The 22,730-nt window shown below is 41.5% G+C and overlaps 2 protein-coding genes across 5 annotated transcripts in view; one reads left to right on the top strand and one right to left on the bottom strand.

Annotated features, from left to right (window-relative positions):
* On the bottom strand, positions 195–4,738 carry LOC110401004 (galectin-related protein A-like). The gene is made up of 5 exons (XM_021401505.1): positions 4,479–4,738; positions 2,875–2,963; positions 1,964–2,138; positions 1,420–1,604; positions 195–904 (listed from the first exon to the last, which is right to left on the bottom strand). The coding sequence occupies exons 1-4, from the start codon at positions 4,503–4,505 to the stop codon at positions 1,461–1,463; spliced, it is 435 nt and encodes a 144-aa protein (XP_021257180.1). The 5' UTR covers positions 4,506–4,738; the 3' UTR covers positions 195–904; positions 1,420–1,460.
* The window catches only part of ZFYVE26 (zinc finger FYVE-type containing 26), a 45,553-nt gene continuing 28,945 nt past the window's right edge, over positions 6,123–22,730 (top strand). For 3 of the 4 annotated variants that reach the window (XM_021401502.1, XM_021401500.1, XM_021401503.1), the window contains exons 1-15: positions 6,123–6,313; positions 6,531–6,743; positions 7,679–7,757; positions 8,612–8,701; positions 9,290–9,839; positions 10,850–10,980; positions 11,770–11,934; positions 13,084–13,172; positions 13,465–13,625; positions 16,872–17,054; positions 17,650–18,303; positions 19,423–19,512; positions 20,202–20,270; positions 20,703–20,854; positions 22,183–22,381. In XM_021401502.1, coding sequence (XP_021257177.1) covers positions 6,138–6,313; positions 6,531–6,743; positions 7,679–7,757; positions 8,612–8,701; positions 9,290–9,839; positions 10,850–10,980; positions 11,770–11,934; positions 13,084–13,172; positions 13,465–13,625; positions 16,872–17,054; positions 17,650–18,303; positions 19,423–19,512; positions 20,202–20,270; positions 20,703–20,854; positions 22,183–22,381 — 3,001 coding nt within the window. In that variant the 5' untranslated portion in view covers positions 6,123–6,137. The remainder of the gene's footprint in view (positions 6,314–6,530; positions 6,744–7,678; positions 7,758–8,611; positions 8,702–9,289; positions 9,840–10,849; positions 10,981–11,769; positions 11,935–13,083; positions 13,173–13,464; positions 13,626–16,871; positions 17,055–17,649; positions 18,304–19,422; positions 19,513–20,201; positions 20,271–20,702; positions 20,855–22,182; positions 22,382–22,730) is intronic. The other variant, XM_021401501.1, reaches the window with a different exon arrangement.

Below are 22,730 nucleotides of genomic sequence, written 5' to 3'. Positions count from 1 at the left end.
TGACAGATCCGGACTGTGCTTTATTCTAAAGTAGAAATGTCTTGCTCCTTTCCCCTTTATAAAGGGGCTCATAAACTTAATTTGTTCAGATGGACTGAATCAAGGTGCATGAACTGAGTCACAGTCATGAAAGGCCCTGGTGTCTGAGGCTGCCTTGCTTGATACACCATGATAAAATCTTGTTCAGGCTTAGCTCTGGTATCATTAAATATATATTGAGGAAAAAAAAAGTTCAGTGCATTTGATTCTCTTGTGCTCTTTAGATACAATGTTTCTCAGAGATCACTTGGAATATGTGAAAATAACGGTTTCCTAGACCTTACACTTAGAGTACTATGGAAAGAATTGTCCATAGTGGCAGAGTAGAACTGAATACATAAGATGATCAAACATCCAACCAAACTGCTGTTATGCTATTTTTATAAGATTTCTCTTATTTGAGTAGCTGTATCTGACAGCTTCTGCAGAGAAACGCTCTGAAGACAGAATTCTATAGATCTTCCCTGAAGTCACAATAGAATTTGGTAGTCCTCTATCCACAGAACAATCTCTTTACACATTTTGCCCTCTCAGCTATAGACTTTCCCCCCATTCCTGTGTTATAACCAAATAATCTCTACGCTGCCAAAGCCAGCAGCTATCATACATATTTGTATGTGTATTACAACAGCCACATATTTGGGACTAGTTTCTAAATCTACAGCAGTGAAATAACAGCACAACATGCGCATGCATTCAAATATTTACAAAAGCTAGTAAAGAAACTTGCTAGCAAAGACACAGGTTTAATCATATGCAAAAACGGACGATGCATTTTCAGCTACAGATACAATTTCATAGGACTGGTCCAGAGAAGACGTGAAATCCACAACTGTTGAAACCTTTCAGTTCATGAGAACTCTACCTGAAAGAGACAGGGATGGTGGTAAGGCATCTATTAATCTGTACTGTGAAACATATTGCTTTGTGCTGATTGAACAGAGATTCCTGGACAAGCAGTTCTCCCCTGTGAATGTGAGCCTGGATGGGGCCTTCCAGACTCTCTTTCTCACTTCCAAGGATATTTCCCACTTCTCCTTTCTCAGTCCCACTACCTGCACACTGCTCAACTCTAGTCACAAGGCTAACAGCCACCACAAACAACTGAGCTCCATTAGCTGGCATGTCTGAGGGGTTAGGGAACCACGAGGATATGAGATAGTGCCTAGCATCAAAAATCTTCTAGTTTGGGAGACAAAGAAAGTATCTAAGTAGAGGTCCTCGGATTTAGCTGGACCAGCCATATCTCTGCAATTTTTGGGCGTGGATGAGAAAAAAAAAGTGTATTTCAAACATATCAGCAAATGAAAAAGACAGTTCCCATTCTCCAAAATCAGTAAGGAGAAAAAGATAAAACATTTCTCAGACAGAAGAAAGTACATTTGTCTCTGTCCCCTGGTAATATTGTGAACTCCTTTTTTTCAAGCCACTTTGGTAAGCTTGACGTCGCCTGTGATCTGCAAAGCTTTCACCAGGTTCAGGGGCTGAATGCGGTGAGTGAAGTCACAGAGCTGCCGTCCGTCAAGCAAGACCTTTATTTGCTGATGTTCACATAAGAGCTCCATCTGCAATGGAAAAGGTCAGGGGAGGGTGTTAAAGGCCAGCAGCTGAGTTGATTTCACCAGTGTGAACTTAGAACCCCTGTATAATAGGGACAGTGAAGCACGAAGTCTAACAGTTGCTCTGAAATGCCTCTAATAAATAACCTACTCTGTGCTGAGGTAATACTGTAAAACTCCTTATAGAGAGCTCTCTCAGTAAAACTAGAGAAATAAATGAATCCCTTCTGCAAGGGCTTGAACTGTTGCTCTGTGCCATATGAGAATACGCCAGTGTTGGTAACCTGGCAATTTCAATAGTTAGTCATACACACAGCTCTCAGCCCTTCTCCCCTCCACCCTATTCATAGTACCCCCAAAATTACCTTAAATGTGTCCCCTGCTACAAATGGGAAGTAGGGTATATTCTTCTCTTCTATCCCCCACTTCCCATCAATTCGTGCATTTCGGGTGATGGACTTCTCGCTAAAGTTAACTGTAAATATCATCCCAACATCTTTATTTGCATCCACTGGGTCACAGAGCAGAGTCACTGAAAAGCTGAAAAACAATTAAATGACAATGTAAGAGGATGGGGGGAGCATAGCAGACGTCTACAAAGAATAGAGATAGCTGTTTATTTCTTGTCAGATTGAAACATGGGACTCCTAAAGAAACTGCTCACAGGCTTAGAAGCTGCAGAAAAGGCTGAGAATAGGCCATGCTTTCTTTCTCTTCCAGTTTCTAGCAGGATACTAATAAGTTCTGATTTTGTCTTCCATCTCATCTCCGGTGAGCGAAGTCAAACAAGTATTGGTGAGTGACTGAATTCCAACATTTCAACAGTGGAAGTGCTGGAATTGATTGCCAAATATGAAAAAAAGTAATGATAGCGCAGTTGCTGTCATCTAGATTAAGCAAAGCAATGGACCTTCACTTCCTGTGCCAAAACTACTATTTTTCAAGTGGTTTTGATTCCAGCCACCAGCAGACAGCCTAGATACGGGTCCTGAGTTGAACCTGTTCCTAGGAGAGAAATGCCATTTGTTCACCCCCTCTAGTTTATATTACATAAAGGCAAGAAGTAGAAAATGGTGGTGGTGCAGTCAGAAAGTTCTATCAGTGAATCGTTACTCCACCTTCTCATCTCAACCTGGGAGCAGGAAAATTAAATAGAGCCATAAACTATGAATGTGTATGACTTCCTTCCTCCCAAAGACACTAAAGAAATCTTTTGAATTTAATACAGATAAGAGCATATGACAAGGATGATCTCTCCGTCAGCCTCTTTACCTACCTCTTGGGGTTGGAAGGTACCATCCCTATGACAGTGATTCTCATGGCAGGTCTCAGTCCGCCTTTAATTTCACCAACATACTGCTCCACCTACAGGGAAGAGGGGAAACGAGCTGCAGTAGGTCACCTCCGATAGCTTTATTATATTTTTATACGTAAAAGGGAATTTGGGTGGATCTGCATTTCTCCCATACACTCTAGTTGCAAACTCCACTGGAAGACCAGAGCTACGTTTACTTGTTCCAAGTAATTCTCTGACTGCTTTGAAGGTCAATAGAGAAACAAACAGCGGGCAAGGGTTGGCAAAGAAAAATAAGAAAGAACTTGCAAAATAAAGTAACAGTGGCATTCGGAGTACTACACTGTAGCATGTAACCACTCCATGTGCATCGTTGCTGGAGAGAAGCTGCTGTGAAACACTAAGTGTTATTAGCAGTTTGTGTAGCACTGATAATTTTCCAAGCCAATGCACAACAGACACTCTCACAGATAACAAAACGCTTTATTCTTCCAGTGTTCCAAAGAAAAAGTTTATTTTCTTCTAGAAGACTTGCACAATATATGTTTGATTTAGTAGTTCGGCTATTAGAACCACTACATTTGCATGGAAACCCATGGGCTTCCATTCAAGTGTACATTGCTATGGGTATTTCATATGTATTTTCAAATTCAGATGATTCAAAAATATGCCCAATGTTAGAATTTTAAATTATTGAACGCTAGCTTACTTAATGGGAACACAGATTCCAGATGGAAAGCATTTCCTCTATACTCCATTTCCTAATTTCAAAATATTAGCTATGCTTTTTGCTAAGCAATTCTTTTTCCCTTCCTGATATTTACATCCAGTCAACATTTACCACATCCCAGATGTATTAAAAAACCCCTAGCTCCTAATGATGCCAATGTTGGAAGAAATGAATGAAAAAATCCCTTCAAAAGCGACACCACTACTGATGATTGTTAACTATGTCCATTTACCCTTGCAGTGCTGGGCAGGTAACTCAGTAGGTGTGTTAAGAACAAAACAAAAGCAAAGTATCAGCCACCTAATATTTTTAGGTCAGGAAGCAGCTCCTCAAGTAAGGAGAGTGGCTCTAAGGAGATAACTTAAAATCAAATTGGAGAAAGCAATTTCAGAGTGGGTAATAGAGGCTAAATAAAATTCATCATCACACAGGTCCTGCATCACATCACAGCTCCTTTCTTACCTCTGCAAGATGTTACCCCAAATTGAAAGTACAGGTTGAGAAATAGTTTGTGAAGTGCTGCACCATAGGAAGTACAGTCAGTAAAGGCATACAGGATCAGACTAGAATAGATTAAGCCATAACCATAAGGTCTCAACACTTCCAGCTCTTCCAGCATGGCTGAAATCAGCTCAGGGGCACAGCAGTCCACAGGCGGTCCCTCAGCTGAAGCCGAGTAGACAGCATGGGTAAGAAATACTCAAGATGCCATACAGCCAGCAGCAGTACAATGCCCTGCAGCACTTTGCAGGGGGTACCTGAGTCAGGACAGATGAGTCCCAGCGTGCGTGCAGGGACAGGGCCTCCTTCTCCTATTTTCCATTCAGGAGCCCTGGGGACCCCTTTGCTCACTTACTTTGGGACACCTCTCCTTCTCTGTCATCACTGCCGTGCCGCACACACTGCCCTCCGCTGCAGGCGTTCTTGGAGGAGCTTTTCTCGTGTGATGACAAAAACAAACAAAAAGCCCAGAATAAAGGGAGGATGTCGGGAGAGAGGGTGGGTTATCTCTGCCGAGCAGTATCTGGACACCACCCAGCCAAGCAGCTGAGTCACAGCCCACATGCCTGGGTGCACCACAGCCAAGGGAGTCAGCAGCGGCATGGAGCACCCTGCCACCCGCCTGGAGGGCCAGGCACATCCTGCGTGTCTGCAGGTGTGTATTGTAGAAGTACTTACTGGTGCGCGTGCGTGCAAGACACTGCACTTGTTTATATACATATATGAGGGCTGCTCTGAAATTAATGCCTCCTGTTTTTTTATCTTGGCCCACGACGTCAGAGGTGGATGTTGGTGGTACAGCAGTAGAGGTTGAAACTTCCCACCAACATTCTTTCTTTTTTACATTTTAATGCCATGTGACAGACGGCAGCAGAGGGGCAGGCTGACAAAATGGCATCTGACATGGAAATGCATATGAAGCGAAGGGGTGGCATTGAATCCATCCATGCAGAAAAAAATGACACCCATTGGCATTCATTAGCACTTGCTGAATGTTTATGGAGACCAATCTGTGGATGTGAGCACAGTGAGGCGGTGGGTGGTGCATTGCAGCAGTGGTGACAGTGATGTGAAAGACAAGCCTTGTTCCAGATGGCCATGCAGATTTCTACAAGGGCAGCATGTAGGCTCTTGTTCATCAGTGGTGAAAATGCGTAGCTAATGGTGGTGACTGTGTTGAAAAACAGTGTTTTGTAGCTGAGAATTTGTTCTATCAAATGGTGTTATTGGGCTTTATATCTGTTGGAGTTTCCATGGAAATAAATAGGAGGCATCACTTTTGGAGTGACCTACATAGTACATGTAAGCATTGTGTCTTGTTATAAAATACATTTTTATTCCACTCCAGCCTTCTTACAAAGGAGTGAATATATATATCCTGTATCCCTACCAAGAGGAGGGGAGAGGTGCACGTACAGGGGTATGCATATACTCAAGGGATAAAAAAATACACGAGTATGTATGTACCTCTCCATGCACACCTTTCTCACACTCTGTAAGGATGTATCATATATTTACTCCTTTGAGTAAGGACAGAAATGGCATCAAAACATATAGTTATTTTTACTCGTGTATGTTTACACGTAAATATTCCAATATTCACGTATATATACACACTCACCCATAGGTATACCTGTCAGCACCCCCCATCATTAGCTTTAGCTTTTGCTTAGCCCTGACGAGGTTAGGCGGTTGGAACACATGATCATTGAAGGTCCCTTCCAACCGAAGAGCTCTAACTCTAAATCTCTCTTACACACGCGCGTCCGCAGGTGCCCGCAGTGTACATGACACGCACGTACCGCGCACTCCAGCCCATCCGCCGCGAAGCTCGGCGGAACTGCACGCTGAGGGGGCGGGGCTTCCGGAGGCAGCCAATCAGAGCCACGAGCGGCCCAAGCGCGGGGCGGAGTGCGGGCAGAGGAGGGCACGGGGCGTGCCGGTGCATGGGCGTGGTTACGGGAGAGGGCGGGGTTAGCGCTGCCTTAGGCGCCGCCAGGCTCCCGAAAGAAAGATGGCGGCTTGTTTACCTTCTGCCCCGGCCCGGCCAATGGGCGCGCGCCTCCCCGTGCCCGCCCGGCGGCGTGGTCAGCTGAGGCGGCTCCCAAGATGGCGGCGGGGGTGGGGGCAGCGGCGGCGGTGTTTTGGTAGAGCCGGTGCCGCCGCAGTGCCCGCCTCCCGCTCTGTCAGGTAACCCTAACGGGGGGATCGCCTGGCCGGTCCGCGGTGAGGAGGCGGGGGGGTGGTGGGAACACCCCGCGGGGCTCTGTGGCAGTTTACCCCTCCTGTCACCGCGGCAGGGAGCCCCCGGCGGCTGGCGTTGGCTCCGTGTGAAGCGGAAACCCGGGGCCAGGCGGGGCTCTCTGTCCCACTTCTTTCCGCGTCGTTCCGCGTGTCCCCCGCTCAGCTTGCGCGGCCGCGCTGGGAGGATGCATCCCTTCGGCAAGGAAGAAGCGGCCTCTCTGGAGCGGCTCTTCGGGTTCTTCTGTGAGTGCGTGCGGCGCGGGCACTGGGAGCTGGCGCAGGCCTGCGTGCCCCAGCTGGGCCGGTGGCGGGGCGACGGCCCCGAGAAGGTGGAGGCCATCCTTCAGGCGCTGGTGGCCTGTCCCGCGGCCGTGAGGTAAGGACGGGGCCTTTCTGCTCCGTGCGTCCGGTGGGGCGCTGACTGAAGGCGGCCAGTGGGACGTGGGTCCTAGCGCGGGCTTCTGCGCTGAGGTGTCTGGATATGCCCAGGCGTTTGGTTCATATGAAGGGTGCCTTTCTAGCGCTCCGGGGTACCCTGCTATCTGCGGGTAGGTTAATGCTTATCGCCATTCCCCCTCGCCAAGTACATGGCCATACTTCACGTTAAGGTTGGTGCAACAGTAAGGGTTCTGGGAAAGGCCAGTTTGCTATCTTTTTCTTTCTGTTTTCTTAGTTTGACAGTGCTGAATTGGAATACTAACTTTTAATTGCCTTTCTAAGTAGTGGAGCTTGTGAAAAGCTGATGAAAGTTAGAAAATTTCTTGTTGGTTTAATTGGCACAATAGATTAATTTTATTTTGGACAAAGAGCTACACTTGTGCTGCCGTGATGTAAGAGTTTGTTTCATTTTGGGGGGCAGAACTGGTCAGGTCAGGAAATAGCAGTTTGGCAAGCAGTCAGATTTCAGATAAATCTGCTGAAGTACTGAAAGTGGGTTCTACAGACTGAACTTTAGACCAGAAACAAATTGCGGTGTTTTGAAGGAGAGAACTATGGAAACAGTATTGGTTTCTCACAAATCCAAAAGCAGTTATTTGCACAGCAGAATAATTGAAGGAATGTGTAAGTAATGCCAATATTCTGCGTTCTCTGTATTCTTTTCCTGCTAGACTCTTCTTCAAAGATTTAGTCATTTTTGTAATGCATAAAGAAATTTAAAAAATCAAAGTAAGCTCAAAATAACTGTTTTCCAGGGTCTAAGAAAAGGGAAGAATCTTGTGTAATCTGATATATATATCAGATATATGTACATATGTATATATATATACACACACACATATATATATATATATATGTTTATTGCTTTTGCAGGTGCAGACAGAACTGCAGCCCATGGAGAACTGTGTGGCTTTGGCTACTTGTGCTGGAAAAATGGCTTGCAAGGAATCAGGTACGGAAGTTAGTTCTAGCTGTCTTGCCAGTGTGAGATGTCTTCCTAGTTACTTATTTGAAACTGCAGGTTTTCCTGCTGTTCATGGAATCAAGCTTTCAAGATAGCTGGAGAGGTCTATTGGTTTTGCTTTTAACAAACTTCTCAAGAAACAGCTGTTAATCTTTGAAAGTTACTTTCTTTTCTGCATGTTGTAGAATAAAAAGTAGAGGTTTTTTTGGTTGTTTCCCTGCGTAATAGAAATTGACCTTTTATCATTGAGTATTTCTATAACTGGAAAGCTTAAGTTTATCAAGCTCTGCATTTGTGTAGCACCTTTCTTACCTAAGTGAAGAAATAGTTCAGGCATCAGACAATTCTTTATAAGCTTTTGATGCCACAGGAGTTTAACTTGTGCTTTCTGTATCACTGTTTTCAGAATGACAGATGTGAATCTGCTTCATGAGTGAAAGAGAAACTAGTCTTTTTCCTTATTTGTCTTTGTTTTAATTTGTATGCTGGGTAGTGTTGTCGTATATCTGTTTGGCGGTGTGTGGTTTTTTCTTTTTAAATTCACTTGTTCTTGTCACTGCTAAAAGCTTTGCACTTTCTTCGCTATTTTAATGAAAGATGTCTTAAATTGATGGTATTGTAATTCCTGGAGAAGTGACATTTGTCTCTGATTCCACTGGAATCCAGTGGTGCAGCAGCAGATCCTAGATGTGGAATAGTCTTCAACTGGGAGTTAGGTGTCTTCAGAGAGGTGTTTGTCTGCCTCAAAAAGTTAATGAACTAGCTAAGATTCAGTTATGATATTACAGATAAATAAAGCTTATATTGGTTAACATTTTCCCCATTCTCTTATATTGTTGCAGAAAACTGTACCTGTTGTTCTTCAGAGAGAAACAGAATTTTTATTGTTCTTGGAAGAATTGCAGAAAGATGTCTCTGAAGAAGTCCTAAAGGTGAGCTGCTTAGCATATCCAACTTCTTGTTAGTTATGCAGAGTGTACAACCTTAATGGTTTTGGGGGATTAAAAAAAGAAAAAAGACAGATGATGTCTGTGTAGTTTTCCAACTAACATCCAAGGTCATAATAGATTGCACCCTTGTCTGCGTTGTTGCACAGAAATATGAGATTCCTCAACTTCATCATCATAATTTCTTTCAGAGTCATAATAGTAGATAGTTATCTTTTGATCCAGCAAATAGAAGAAAGGGTATTGTGGACTTATCTTCTAACATCCTCATTTTGCTAAGATGTAGAAGAGAGTAGTGCATCTGCCATCCCATACAAGCTGTTGGTGTGAACTAAGACATTCGTGTAAACTAACTTATGAGCATATGATCAATGTAGCGTAGTTGTATATTACAGGTTTCGTTATATTTTGTATGTATTCAAGCATATCCACTCTTCTAGGGAGACTACTGGATGATGTAGACTTTAACTAATGGATTTCCTAGGCTTTCAAGTTTATCCTATTTATAGATGGGTTTTTTTTTTTCTAAATATTAAGTCCAGAAGGTGTCATCTTCTATTCTTTCCCTGTCAGGAGCTGTTTGAAGTGTTTGTGTGCACCCAGAACAGACGTGCTGCAGACATGAAAAGAAGAGATGGCTATTCTCAGAGTTTCAGTTTGGATGTTGTTTCTGCTCTCCGAAAGCTTTTGTTACGAGCTCCACAGAGGGCACAAGCCCTCCTGGAGTTCTTCGAGGAGGGACAAGGGACACGCAGCCCCCCACTGCAAGAGTACTGCTCTCTGCAGAACATCTTTGTTGAGTTTCTTCGTGACTCCTTGAAATCTCTACAGAGGCTTCAGCGCAGTTCTGAGATTTCAGAGCTAGATCAAAGAGAACTAGTAGATATAATTTATTCTGTTCTCAGTATGGTCACTTTTGAGGTGGAGCACCAGGCTGATGAACTGCAACACCTATTCAGGGAGCTCTTGGATGTATGCTGCACTGAGGGAAGTCCACTGAGGGAGGAGAAGCTACTAAGCTGTATGCTGAGGAAGCGGAGCCGTGGCCTGTTAAACTTATATAGCAGTGTTCTCATAGAAAAAACAAGAGAAAAATTTCTGGTATCAAAATCAATAGGAAAAGGTTTGTTATTCTTCTTTCTTTGTTTTTGTTTCTTGTTTAACAAACCTGTTTAAGCATTAAACAGACAAGGAATCAGGCAATGCTCTTGCTGAGGTGCCTTAACTTACAAGCCATAGAGTACTTTAAAGTACTCTATATGATGATCATCTAGATAATGCTAAAATGACTCAAAGCAAGGATGTGATATAGGAGTACCATGTCTCTTCTTCCACTTCTGCAATCTGTACTGCCATTCTGTCTAAGCATTTCCTTTACCATCCCATACTGTGCTCTATTTTTATCTCTTGAGTGTTTCTCCTGCTGAAGTTCTTGCTTGTTTTTTTTTTAATTGCTTGTAGAAAATTGTCATTCCATGTGTATGTAAAGTTATTATTAGTTCAGTTCCAGCTCAGACTAAACAGTGTTGGAGGATGTTACATTTCAGGCCAGTTTGTTTTCCTTCAGTCATAGAGATTGCTAAAGGGAAGTTCAGGCTGGTGTGATGTGGCAGATTGGCATTTCTGGTAATAACTACAGATAAGGCTTCCTTGTAGAGCAGAGAAGTAGAAATGTGATCCCCTTCCCTCTTAGTGGGATTAATTGGATTTTCACTTTGCACAGGTCTAAGAAGTTCCTGTGCTGGACAAGGCTTTGCTAGGCCCTGTGAGCAACATAGTGTCTCAGTACAGAAGTGAGAATTCATGCAACGTATAGATGAGATTTGGAAGACAGGAGAAAGAAATGCATTGTGACCGGAGCTAATGCAAGCAACCTGTGTGCTGAGCAGGCTTCTGCTAGGTTTTACAACTGTCCACTATCCTGGTTTCCTATCCATCCTATTTCTTTTTTACTATGCTTCTTTCCTTGGTTTTCTCATGATCCAGTAATGGTATCTGAGCATCTTAACTGTTAACATACAACCAGTTAGCATTCAAGAAAATGTTGAGGGTTCATCAGTTTAAATTAACAGCAACTATGCTTCTTCTAAAGATACTGCTCTATACTGGAAGTAATCCTGTGATGTTTTTTAGGTTCATCTGAGCAGCTGGATACAGAGCGAACCATGATGAGTTTGTTCTCAGATCACAAAGAGGCTTCTTCATGGAAGACAGCATATTTCTACTGCTTGAGCAGTAGCAAGCACTTTCTGGAACAGGTTCTGGTATGGCCAAAAAACTATTTAGAGAGAACCCCAATGGCAGCTGAAGTCAATCCTTGTATCTGGTGTTGCACAGAAGCGTTTTTATTCAAATAGTGTTTATAAGGATTCACAACTTCTAAGAACAAGGAAGTGACTGCTGATAACTCCCCTACTTCTAGCTGTATGATGAACTCAAAGCGTTCAGTGAGGTTTTTGGAAAAGCACATCTACATGCAGACCAAATGTTAGCTCTTCAGAATTTAAGAAGTCTTGCGTTGCTTGTGTTTTAATTTGTTGTGCCTGTTGATTTACCCCATGGCCTGGATCTGGTTGCTTAGCTGTTCTGATGCTGGTAGCTGGGGCTCAGGAGTTGGCAAGGTAAAACTTTGTATTTTAGTGTGAAGTTCTGGTAAAAGATACTCTGGTAAGATTTAAGTTATTTGAGCATATTTACATTGAAGGAATAGAATCCAGGTAGGTGGTCACTGTTTGAATGTAGATTTAAGTTATTCAAGTTAAACGTAGTTGTATTTCTAGATAACCTGCTCATTCAGGTTTCTTATATAATGCTCTTGACAGAGACGTAATCCATAGAACGTAAATATTTGAAATGATGTATTTTTTCTTCAGTTTTATGGAAAAGTAATGGCTTGATGGCTTGTGAAATACAACTTCAGGAGAGTTCCAGATGTAGAGCTTCGCTATTTTAGTGAAGCTAATGTTGAAATGGCTTCTTACTTACATAACCCATTAAGTATTACAAATCTTTGCATCTTGGAGAGATAAATGCTTCTCCTTTTTGTTTTCTAGGTGACAGCATTAACTTTGCTGAAAAGAGAAGACTTCTCAGGCCTGAGCAGCTTATTGAGGAGAGAATTCAACCCCCTCAGCCGCCTCTTGGTATTGCTAGGATGGACTCACTGTCAAAGCTTGGAATCGGCAAAAACATTGCTATGGACTCTTCACAAAACTCAGGTAGTCGACAGCAAGAGGCTGTGGCCTAGTCTGGATGCAGTGAATACAATTTGTATGCTTAGGTTGTTAGTTCAGTTTCTGTTTTTTTTTCTTTTCTGTGTTTTGCAAGAAAAAATTACAACCTCAAATTGTGAGAATCTGAATTGCAGATTTTCTTCAAATAAGAAGTAAAATAGAGAGTTTCCAGTGAGCGTTTTAATCTTTCTCAAAAGGGAACTTAAAAAAGGCAACTAATGTTACAGTTGTGTGTAGGTAATGGCATTGGATGCTTACTTTTATTGTTACTCTTCAGCTGTGGTGGGTGTATGATCGTGCAGGTGATTGTGAAAGCTTATCTTACTGAAGCTGTTCAGCCCTTTGCTGTTAACATAAGAGAAAGACAGTAACAGTTGTTGACTAGTTCTGAGAAGAGCCCGGGGACATTTGATCAGTGTCATTTCATCCAGCGAATAGTTGCTGGATGGTGATAGATTGTAGTCAGAACTAACCTGCGATGGAGGAGCTTGGAAATTTCTCATAACCCCTTTTCAAAATAAGGTGATCAGTCACGGGATCTGTGACTGAAATATCCTCTTTGTTTGGGAGACTTCTGCTTTTAAGAAGACTGACAGTTCTAAATCTGAGGATGTAGGTGCAGTTCAGGTGATGTTTGCTTGCAGGCAAGTGGCTTGAGTGATAGATGTGATGAAACAGGGTGCCCTGCTCTGCTGGATCTTTGGGACAGATCTAGTATGATACTGCCTTAAGGAAGTTACAATCTAACATCTAGTCAGTAGCCTCTGCAAAATTAATGTCTTGAATCTGGTTTTAACAGGCAGACATCTTCAGTAGAAGAGCACATGGGGAAGGAGAGTGAGCGATATGTAATTAATTCTAGAGGTTAAAGTGTTTTTTAAGAAGCATTAGTTTTGGTTTTGAAAAGTAACCTTGAAAAGCAATGAATTCAGCTTTGCACAGTCTGTAAGTGAATTGTGCAGAGGCTGATGGATTTTGGTGTTCCTTCAGAATAGCCCTTTTTTGCTGCCTTTGTAATAAAACTGGCGATTTCCTGTGCTTGAAAGTTACTTCTGGGTAGAAGTCTTATGAACCCCGATATGTGACACGAGCTTGTTTCCACTGTTTGATTAGAGGATTTATCTTTCCATTTAGGATCTGTGCAATGATTCAGTACTAAAAGATTTCTGTGATGGGCTCTGGGCTCAAGTGGAAGTTCTTGAATGGTGCATACAGCAAAACAGGTGAAGTAGAAGAACTTTTTCCAAACTGTCTTGCTAAAGCTGCTTGCCTATTAGTCACTTCTATGTATACAAATAGAAATTGTGCTCTCTTCTGTGAATCTTGACTACTTATCTCCTAGTGACTACATAAGACAAGCTCTTGAAAATACTTCACGGGCATTGCTATGTTATTTAACTTTTTAACTGCTGTAATTTTGTTGAATCCAGATTAGAGGGGAAAGTATATCTTTAAGTATGGGTGAAGGAGAGACCTAAATCTGTGTATCACCTCTTTATTTGTTCTCTCTTGCAGTATTACTATCCCAAGGAAAGTTCTTTTGCAACACTTGCACAGTCTAGATTGCCACACTGCGATATACTCTCTTCATCATCTCACTAATCTTCTGACTCTAAATGAAGAGGATGTTATTGAGCTGCTTCAGAAAGTTCCTGCTAGAGACCAACAGTTGCAGGGTAAATGCGTAGAATAATGAGAACTCAGGGAAACCCCTGGTCCACCAAATATGTCCCACTCAGTATTTCTGCCGGGAAGAATCTGTTCTTTTGGCCTATTTCTGTAAATAAGGAAGATAGTCTTGACTGGTTCCTTTAGGGAATAAAACTAGAGATCATGTGGAAATTAGTTCAGAATCCTTTAGGAGACTAAATTGTCTCCCAGGAAGGAGTTGTGAGATCTCTTCAATCTCACAAGGACACACCCTCGAAGGAGCCTTTTCAAGATAATAGGATTTTGCACATGCTCAGAAATGTGTACGCACTTTCTGCTTCTTGTTTCGGAAAAATTGTATAATGGTCTTCCTCTCTGTTACTTAAAACTGAGTTAATTCTAAAACTATCTTTTGCTGCTCACTGTTGCTTACATGTTGTGTAACAAACATAGCTTAAACAGTGCACGTTTTGAATTTCACCTATCTCTGCACTTCAATTTTAAACCAAAGGACAAAACCAAATAAAATTGCCGGTGTCTCATACTGCAACATCTTCACTTGTAAAAGATACAAAATGTTTTCTTACCAAATCTACTTTAATATTAAAATCTTAAGATTTACCTATTTACCTTGAGATTGCCTTTATGTCCCTCTTTCCTCATTTCTCTCGTTTTCCCATGTTCCAATTCAATGCCTGGAACTACCTGATATTGTTGATCTTGTCAGTTCACTTAGAAGTGACTATCCTTACACACTTGCTTGATGGCAGCTAATGTCCAGTTTTGAATGCTGTTTTTTAATGCTGTTTTCTGACAGAGCCTCTTAATAATGGTACAGAAGCTCAGTCTTTCCAAGTATACCAGAAACTAAAAAGTTGCAACCTTTCATGCCTTATAGTGTGCAATTTCAGCTTCAGTTACGTGGAGAGCTCTCAGAGATGGAGCTTGAACAGATTTTCCAAGCTGCCTAATGCGAAGCAGTTTGCTATCCAGTATCAAATTATTAAGATGGCAGTTTCCAGTCCTATATTTATTGACCTTGTTAACATTGCCATGACAGTTGTCCTGAATAGATCTTAAAAACAAAACAAAAACAAGAAAACAAAACCTTCATGATTGAGACTCTATATAGAGCTGTGGTTCCTGAGTCCTGCTTTTTGAAAATAATTGTTTTGGTCAGTGCTAATGATAGGTTATTAATCAGTTGTAACATTTTAATTCTTTTCTGTTTGACTTGTGCCATAAATCCTTCAAAGACAGGAGGAGGCAGTCCTGTCAGATCTTTTGGGAGCTGTGTGACTGTAGCAAATGAACTCTAGCTGTAGTTTCTCTTCTTGTTTCAGATCTCCTTAATTTGCGGAACTAGTTAATGAAGGCAAAATTTCAATATTTAAAATTTTCAGTAAAACTTAGATAATCGTATAAACGCAGTTTAATAGAATCTCCTTTAAAATAATGTTTTGAACTTTAAAGGGAGGATTGGAGTAATGAAGTTTTCTCTGATTTTATAGTGTTAACAGGCTTTTTTTTCCTCTCATCCTTCTCTCTTCCCTTTCTTCCTCCTCTTGCTGACACATCTGTCAGCTGCAGTAGTGAAACTGAAGTAGCAATAGCAGTTGCCAGTTGGAAGGCACCCTTCAGATCAGTGCATTATTAGTTTGTGTGTCATCAGTCTCAGTAACAAAAAATAATTCCCTATGCGTTAAAGAATTCAACAGTAAGGTATTAATATTTCTAGGGTAGGAAAGTCAAGTGCTTATAGTTACAGGCTGTTTCTTCAGAACTGATGCAAAAGAAAAGGATTGGTATAGAAGCAGATACTGACACAGATACTCTCCATCCGAGTCTTTCTATGAGCATATGTGGGAGGCAAAACTGTATAAACTTGCATTAGATTACCATTGTACGGCTTGCAGTGACTCTGGCTAGCATCTTGCTTGTCGTTGACCTGTATTTATCAGATCTCTGTCTCTGCATGCCTGAGGTCCTCTTAACACAGTGGTGTTGAGAGCTTTTGAGGCGCTACATACCAGTAGAGATCTGGTGCATTGTATTGGTACTCTGGCTGCGTGAATTCTGAGAAGGATTCATGCTTAAGCGTTTTCTCATTTCTGTCTGCTGTTGATGTTACTGTTCTCTGCGCTGCTTCTGCTGCTTAGAATTGCATTGCTAGAGGATAGTGAGTTTTCAGCTGCGTGAGCTCTCAAGGCTTTGTTTTGGCTGTTCCATAGTTTTTGGGAGAGTTCAGGCTTGTGTTGTTTTTCTTTGAAACTGTGCTTGAGCCTTGTGGAGAGCGGTGCCAAAGCACTTGCTAGGTAATGCTATTCAGTCCCAGCATTTGGATGGAGACCTTACCGGTGCATCAAACCTGTCTCTGTTTAAAATGCTTTGTGAATGTTTCCTCTGCATGACAATAGGCAGAGGGGCAATCTACCCCTTGTATAAGAATGGAGAATAGTGGATTCCAGAACTAATTTCATGCTCATTTTTTTCATTTATTTTTGTTTTTTGTTTTTTTTTAATTTCTGCCTAGTAATTTACTAATTCATTAAAAGCTTGTGTAACAGAATAGATGACTGTACATTGCCTTCCTACGTGAAGGAGGTGCTGATAGGACTTCTACGCTATTTACAACTCTGATATTCTGCTGTAGTTAAAAGGGACCACGTCTCTGGCATGTGACAGTGATACATCCTTTCCTTCAAAAACAGCAAAAGGGGAAGGAGTGAGTGTAGTACTTCTTCAAGCTACTTCTAAGTTGCGCTTAAGAAACTGTGGGACTGTGCTTTTTGCTTGGTCATTTGCAGTTCATATGCGGCAAATGTGACCGGCCATTGTGGATAGAATTGAAAGGCAGTATCTATTTATAGTACAAATAGTAGAAGTGGTGGTACTCTAATCTCAGAACAGTCATAGCCTGTCTACCCTGTCTTCTGCATTGTGTCTCTACTTATCTATTGTGTGATAGAATGTAACATTCTAAAATGTTGGAATAGTGTGTTGTAAATGCAGAAGTGCAGCTTAACCACTTACCTCTTACGAGACTTTTCATGAGAAGAATTTGATCATTCCTGCTGTAGCCATATCCTGTGGCACAAACTTGCAGAGAAATATATTATTTTAAAATGCTGTGAAGTAACAGCGAGGTAGAGCAAAGCTGGGAAAGAGGTGATACTGGAGAAAAAAGACCAGGAAAGTGTGGGAACTGCAAAAGACAGTTCACTTTTTTTTTTAACCTGCTGCTCTCTCACCAACCCTGTTTTCCTCCACAGCAGCACCGCTCTCTAATACTCTCAGCCAGCAACGCAATCTGGCGCTCTTCCGAGCATTTTGTGCCATGAAGCATGCTATCTATGCTCTCTGTGTGAATTCCCATAAGCATTCCAAGTGCAAAGATTGCATACGCAGCCTTCTTTGTGATATCTCTGAAGACGCAGCTTCTGGAGGACCAGCAGGTGACTGTCTTGCTTTCTCAGTTTCAGTAGCTTGTACTTGTGCATTTGCCAAGCTCTGAATTATCATGTAGGTGTACAAACAGTGTGTATTCGGTGGGCTGTGGATGCTTTGCAAACAAGTATGATGGCATTTCTGAGAGGTCTTGTTACCTTTAGTAATGATGGATATGGATAAGAACAAGGATCTAACTTGTTCTTAAACATTTAAGTTTATTAGTTTAACTTTCTTTTTGCAATACATTTTATAGGTATAAGATGTTTGTGGCAGGGATGCTTTTGTAAGAGCTCACAATTTCCCAGAAAGTCCCGCTTTCTCAAAACCAGGGATTTTATTTGTTATGACTAAAGTGTCTGTAGTCTGAATTTGCACATTGCTGCCCAGAGTGATGATTGGTGCTGCTGAGAGGAAAGAGGCACATCATCATTTTACATTTAAAAAGATAAACGTATGTGTACTTGATGTGTGGAGAAATGATCATCCCTGAGCTACTGGGACAGTTGCCTTCTTGGGGATTTCCTTAGAGGGCAGACATGGGAGGAAAGAACTCTTGGGAAACATTGTAAGTGTTCTTTATTTTTGTTTTTACGTGTACAGATTGCTCTCCAGTCTTTTCTCAGTATCTTGTGAAGTGTCACCAGTTCTTAAGAAGCGTTCCTGTCCCTCTGCGCCTGGAGGTTCTGGAGAACATCTTCTCCTTGCTTTTTGTTTCCTACAGTGACCTCCACACTGAGAATCTTCTACCTGAGGACTATGCAGAGGACGATGATCTTGACAAAAAGAGTTCTGCTGTGAGTGTAGAAGGCAGCGCCAGTCGGCGGTCTTCTGCTTCAGAAAGTCCCCAGCACCTAATAAAGGATGAAAAGAAATTAGGGAGACATCCGTTAGCTGCTCGGACAGTCCACTCGGACACTCAAAATCTTCCTGACTTTGAGCTGTGTGGCAAAAGCTGTGAATCCTCTAGGCTGAGCTACCCAGATCTGAAACATTTCACCAGCAGTGTCACTGGATTTTTAGTGGATGACGTGGCCATGGATGCCTTCCTCACGTTGCTCCTCAACCATCTGGAAGAGATTCAGAGTTCTCTCCCATGGGACTCCAGTAATGTCCTTCGGGAAGAGCTGGAGCTTGTTGAGTGCTTGAACCTTTCTGCAAGCAGAGATGGCTTTGGAAGTCGTGTGTTACAGTTCTCCAAATACCTTTCTGAAGCTCACTGGCGATATAAGGTAGTGATGAACAACAGAAATGCAGGTAGGCTTTGTATTTGGGACTTTCTGATATATCAACACTGTTCTGTTACAGCTTTACAGGCAATGCTCTCAAGACAAAGTTCCATGAGCATCTTGGTGAAGGAGAGTGCGTTTTGGCAGAGATTGAGAGTGACCTAGTTAGAGATCACCTGGTTCCTGCACCATTCTCTAAAGAGAATGACCTATTTTCATCAGCAAGTTCAGGTTTCCATTTTTTACTCTTCCCCTCTTCTTCCCATCCCCCCAGTGCTTTAGATTTCTGCCTGTATCATAGTGTAGCTTATTGTGTATCTCAGAGTATGCAAAGACTGGGCAGTATGGACCTCAAGTGCTCCAAGTGCAGGAGTGTGGTTGCTAGAGGGGAAGGGCAGTTACATTTTGGAAATCTGTTTGAAGTGCACAGGCACAAGTCTGGCACTGATCTCACTTGTGTAAGATTGTGTTCTGTAATCACAGCTGTTTGATTGTAATGAGACCACCTCAGCCCTGTTGGTACCAGTTGCTTCACAACAGTGCTACTGAAGCTCATGGTGCCTGGTAGCTTTTATCACACTCTTAGGGAAGGATATCCTCTTAGTATCTCCAGCATAGAGTTCAAGATGCATAATATGCAGATTTTTTCCACAGAGGTGAAAGCTGTTAAGGGCATCCAGGTGTGTTTGTTATCCTACCGCTTTGCTTTTCTGGGAGCAGCTTTCCCTGGAACAACTGTGTTCAAATCTTAATAGCAAATCTGACTATCTCTTGCTATTTTAATTCTTATTCTTTTTGCCTTGTTTCTAGCTGCTCATGTGCTTGGACTATACCTATTTTTCTGTATAGTTGCACTCATTTGGAGTGTATGGAAGGTACAGTACGTTCCAAGCAACATTAGATGCGTGTGTTTGAAAAAATGGATGCATTGTTGAATCACATCAAAATTGCTTCAAGCTACTGATTTTAAACTGTACAACAGAAGAGCTCTTTAGCTGAGATCAACCGTGGTTCCTTTGTTTGGAGATTCGCCATCATAGGTCCACCTTTGTAGATGTGCTGATAGATTCCTCAGGGTAGACAATAACTGTGTTAGTGGGCTGTCTGGCCATTTGGTAACTTTTTGTTTAAATGTCTCCTTTTACAGAACATCAGCCTGCAGTTTCTCGGAGATACAGCTCTTTAGTTAGGTGCTCCAGCTTTAGGAAACGAGGTAGATCTCAAAGATACAGAACGGGTGAGTTGAAAAAATGACTTGGAGAGGACATCTCTGAAACACTCTGTGCTGAGCTCACAGCTGAATGCGATTAGATTTAATCAACTAGGAACAGAGAACTAAATGTATTTTTCTAACTAGTTTGAAGTGTCTTAGTCTAGTTCCACTTGGACTGAGATTGCTTCCCTAAAGCTCACCTGCACAAATCAAAGATAGCTTATTTTAAATTCAGCTAAGAAAGTAAATTCTTTAATATGTATTCTGAGTTGGGGCGGGGTGAGAAACTTACAGCTTCTTTCCTCCTATAAGAATTCTTTTTTTCCTCCACTGTATCCAATGACTGCTATATTTTCATTTATTACACATTAGTGTTTGAGGTATGAATTCACTGGTACCTTTGTGACTTAAATTGACGGTGATAAGAGAAAATCTTCTATTTAGTCCTTAAAAGGTAAGCCTAGTTTTGGGGTCAGCTTTGAAACATAGCTGATAATTTATCACAAATGGGCCACACTAACTTACAATCTCTTGCCTAGCATTTACTTTTCATCAGCAGCTTTTCACGTTTATCGTGGACGTCAGTGATGTCTCATTTGTGAAATAATTTTGAAGATCTCTTGCGGTTGCCTGCTGTTATCTTCAGTCAATTTTAATTACTTTGTCTAGAAAAAGTGCATCTCACATGCTGGTTCTGATTTGCTTTATTTTAGATGAGAAGGAGCAAACTTCCAGTCCTTCATGGGAAAGTACAAGTAGTGAGCTAAGTGCCAGTACCTCAGGTATTAAGCCACAAAAGTGGTATTTCTTTGTTTTGTCAGTGTGCCATGGTGAAATACTTGTCTGACTGATTAATGCAAACTACTGCTCTGTACATGACAGAACTAGAACTATTCAATTTCAGAATTTCCATTTTTGGCTGACTTTTTTTCTAATTAGAATAATATGCATCTCCTCTTCTAGAATAAGAAAATAGCAATTTTTCTAAGTATTTTTGGCTTGCAGGAGACTATGTTCTGACCAAACAGTGAAATCCTAGGAGAATTTTGAACAAGGTGCTTATGTTGTCCTCTTTACCTTAAAAGTTCTATGTGATTCTGCTCCTGAGTTGTTGTTTTAAATATGTGTAGTGCTGTTATCTGGTAGCTGGCTGCTAACTGGTGAATTTTTTTTTCTTTCATAACGGTGTACTGATTCGTTCTCTTGTCTTGCAGAGGGAAGTACCAGTAATGTGTCTGGCTCAAGCGATCTGGAAAGTAGAGTGAGACCACAGCAGCAAAATCCCCTAATTCCTATGATGCTTTCCCCACCAGAATCACTGTTAGTTTCTTGTGTTTTGAGAGGAAACTTCATAGAAGCCCATCAGGTAAATGAGTTGCGTGTATCTTGTGCAATTTAGAGACTAGTTTGGCGTTGGCATTTATGGTTGTAGTGGCAAATGAAGTTCCTGCTCCTTCTGCGTTAACAAGCACAGGGCTGAGGCATCTGCATTCCAAGTGAAAGGGTCGTTACTGAAGTAGATGCAAGCAAAATGAGCAAAGGTACTCCAAATATAAGAATGCCTTTTTTTTTTAATCCTGTTGTATAGGAATACTTCTTCTAAGACTGGTTTCTCAAAGCATGACAGTGTTTGATCAGAGTTGGCCAAGCGTAGTGTTTGAGCAAAATGGAAAAAGTCAAGAGTTCGTGTGAAGCTGGATGAGGAAGCAACATTTGAACGGTTTGCTTTAGTCCAGTGAATCAAAATCATGACTGTCTGCTTCTTTTAAGCTGCAGTTATATTCCTTACCTAAAATGGAGCCAAAATGATGAATGAATTTATTTGTCAGGAGGTATGTTTTGAGGCTAAAACTTGGAGTACTGAAAATAGAGAGACTTGAAACTACTCATCTGTAGTTGGTGGTTTTCTTTTAAGTCCCTCAAGGCTAGTTTTCTGTCTGTGACTTTTGGGCCAATGCTCTGAAAAATATCTTGAGGTGCATCGGCAATTAGATCATCTGCAAAAGGCAGGGACCTTGCTGAATGTCTGATAGTTATATTGAAGCAGTTGATATTGTTGTTGCACTAGCAGCAAGCTGCCGCTCTGCTCACTAGTTCTGTCTGATGTCAAGCATGGCACTTCACCGTATCCGTACTTACAGGGCCAAGAAGTGTTTGTTTTGTTTTGTTTTGTTACTCTGAATGTCAGTATTGCTGATGGTGAAGAACTCAAGCTTGGTTTGCGTTCTGTTGTTGGTTTGCTAATAGGATCTTGCACATCCACACTCATCTACTGTCTTGAAATCTCTAGAAGATATTCCTTGCTGAATAAGAATTTGTTTAAATAGTTTAGTTTGGAGGTCTGACTTGCTGAAATCTGAAATCCTTCCGATGTAGTAAACTGAAATCACGGAGAATTATTCTGAAAGATGCAATTACGAAAATTAATTCAACTCTAGTCTTACTGCAAATAGTAGTTGAACTTTTTGCAAACAAAAATAAAAGTCTGAAAATGTCTTTAAGGCCGTTTTCCAGGCACTTAAAACTTGGAGGAGGAAAATAAATACTATTTTTGCCTGCCGAGTGGATGTTTTTCAGCTGAAGTACCAGTTCTATTTTATTCCCTCAACTCCTTCAGAAAATTCAGAAGTTCTTTGACCTTTGAAAACTTCTTTTGATATACTCTGTAATACCATTTATTGTTATTCGTGAAAGGTGGCCTTGATGTTCAATCTGGATGCTTCACCTTGCTATGGTGAGCTGGTTTTCATGGAGCGCTACCAGGAGGCAGTACGAGAAATGGCCAGAGTGGAGCACAACATTGAGAATCAAGTGTCGGATGGTACTGGAGGTATCAGGAGGTCTGGCAGTGGCCGCTCAACATTGCAAGCTATTGGGAATGCAGCAGCAGCTGGTAAAGGCCGTGGGGGGTTTTTTTGTGGCTTTTTTTTGGTGGTTGTTTGTTTGAGTAATTAAAAAAAAAAAAAAGAGGGAGAAATAGAAAACAGAAGAAAGCAATTTGAGTACTGCCATAATGAGGGGATAATTGCTTAGAAAGGTGAGTATCTCTTCTTTGACATAAAAGGAAATCCAGAGTGCTGAAATCTACCGTTGATGCTTTGGTGGTTTTATTGATTTCATATTAAAAATTCTTTAAAGCAGGCCATCTATTGAATTACTTCCATAAAAGATTGGAAAATAATTATCCATGCCAGGATCTGAGATAAAAATCCTGTTTAATTAGTGATTGTGTGTTTTGCTGA

This window comes from Numida meleagris, chromosome 6 (genome assembly GCF_002078875.1).
Source record: "Numida meleagris isolate 19003 breed g44 Domestic line chromosome 6, NumMel1.0, whole genome shotgun sequence".
NCBI classification, from domain to species: Eukaryota; Metazoa; Chordata; class Aves; order Galliformes; family Numididae; genus Numida; species Numida meleagris.
The sequence above is the reverse complement of the archived record's forward strand: the minus strand, read 5'-3'. Positions and strand labels throughout refer to the sequence as shown.

Excerpts from the sequence above, each read along its gene's own strand:
- LOC110401004 (XM_021401505.1), bottom strand. The coding sequence starts at position 4,505 with ATGACAGAGAAGGAGAGGTGTCCCAAA. Across the intron at positions 2,964-4,478 it reads AGAAGGAGAGGTGTCCCAAA|GTGGAGCAGTATGTTGGTGA; the intron begins GTAAGTGAGCAA and ends TCTTCCCTGTAG. Across the intron at positions 2,139-2,874 it reads GTACCTTCCAACCCCAAGAG|CTTTTCAGTGACTCTGCTCT; the intron begins GTAGGTAAAGAG and ends ATTGTTTTTCAG.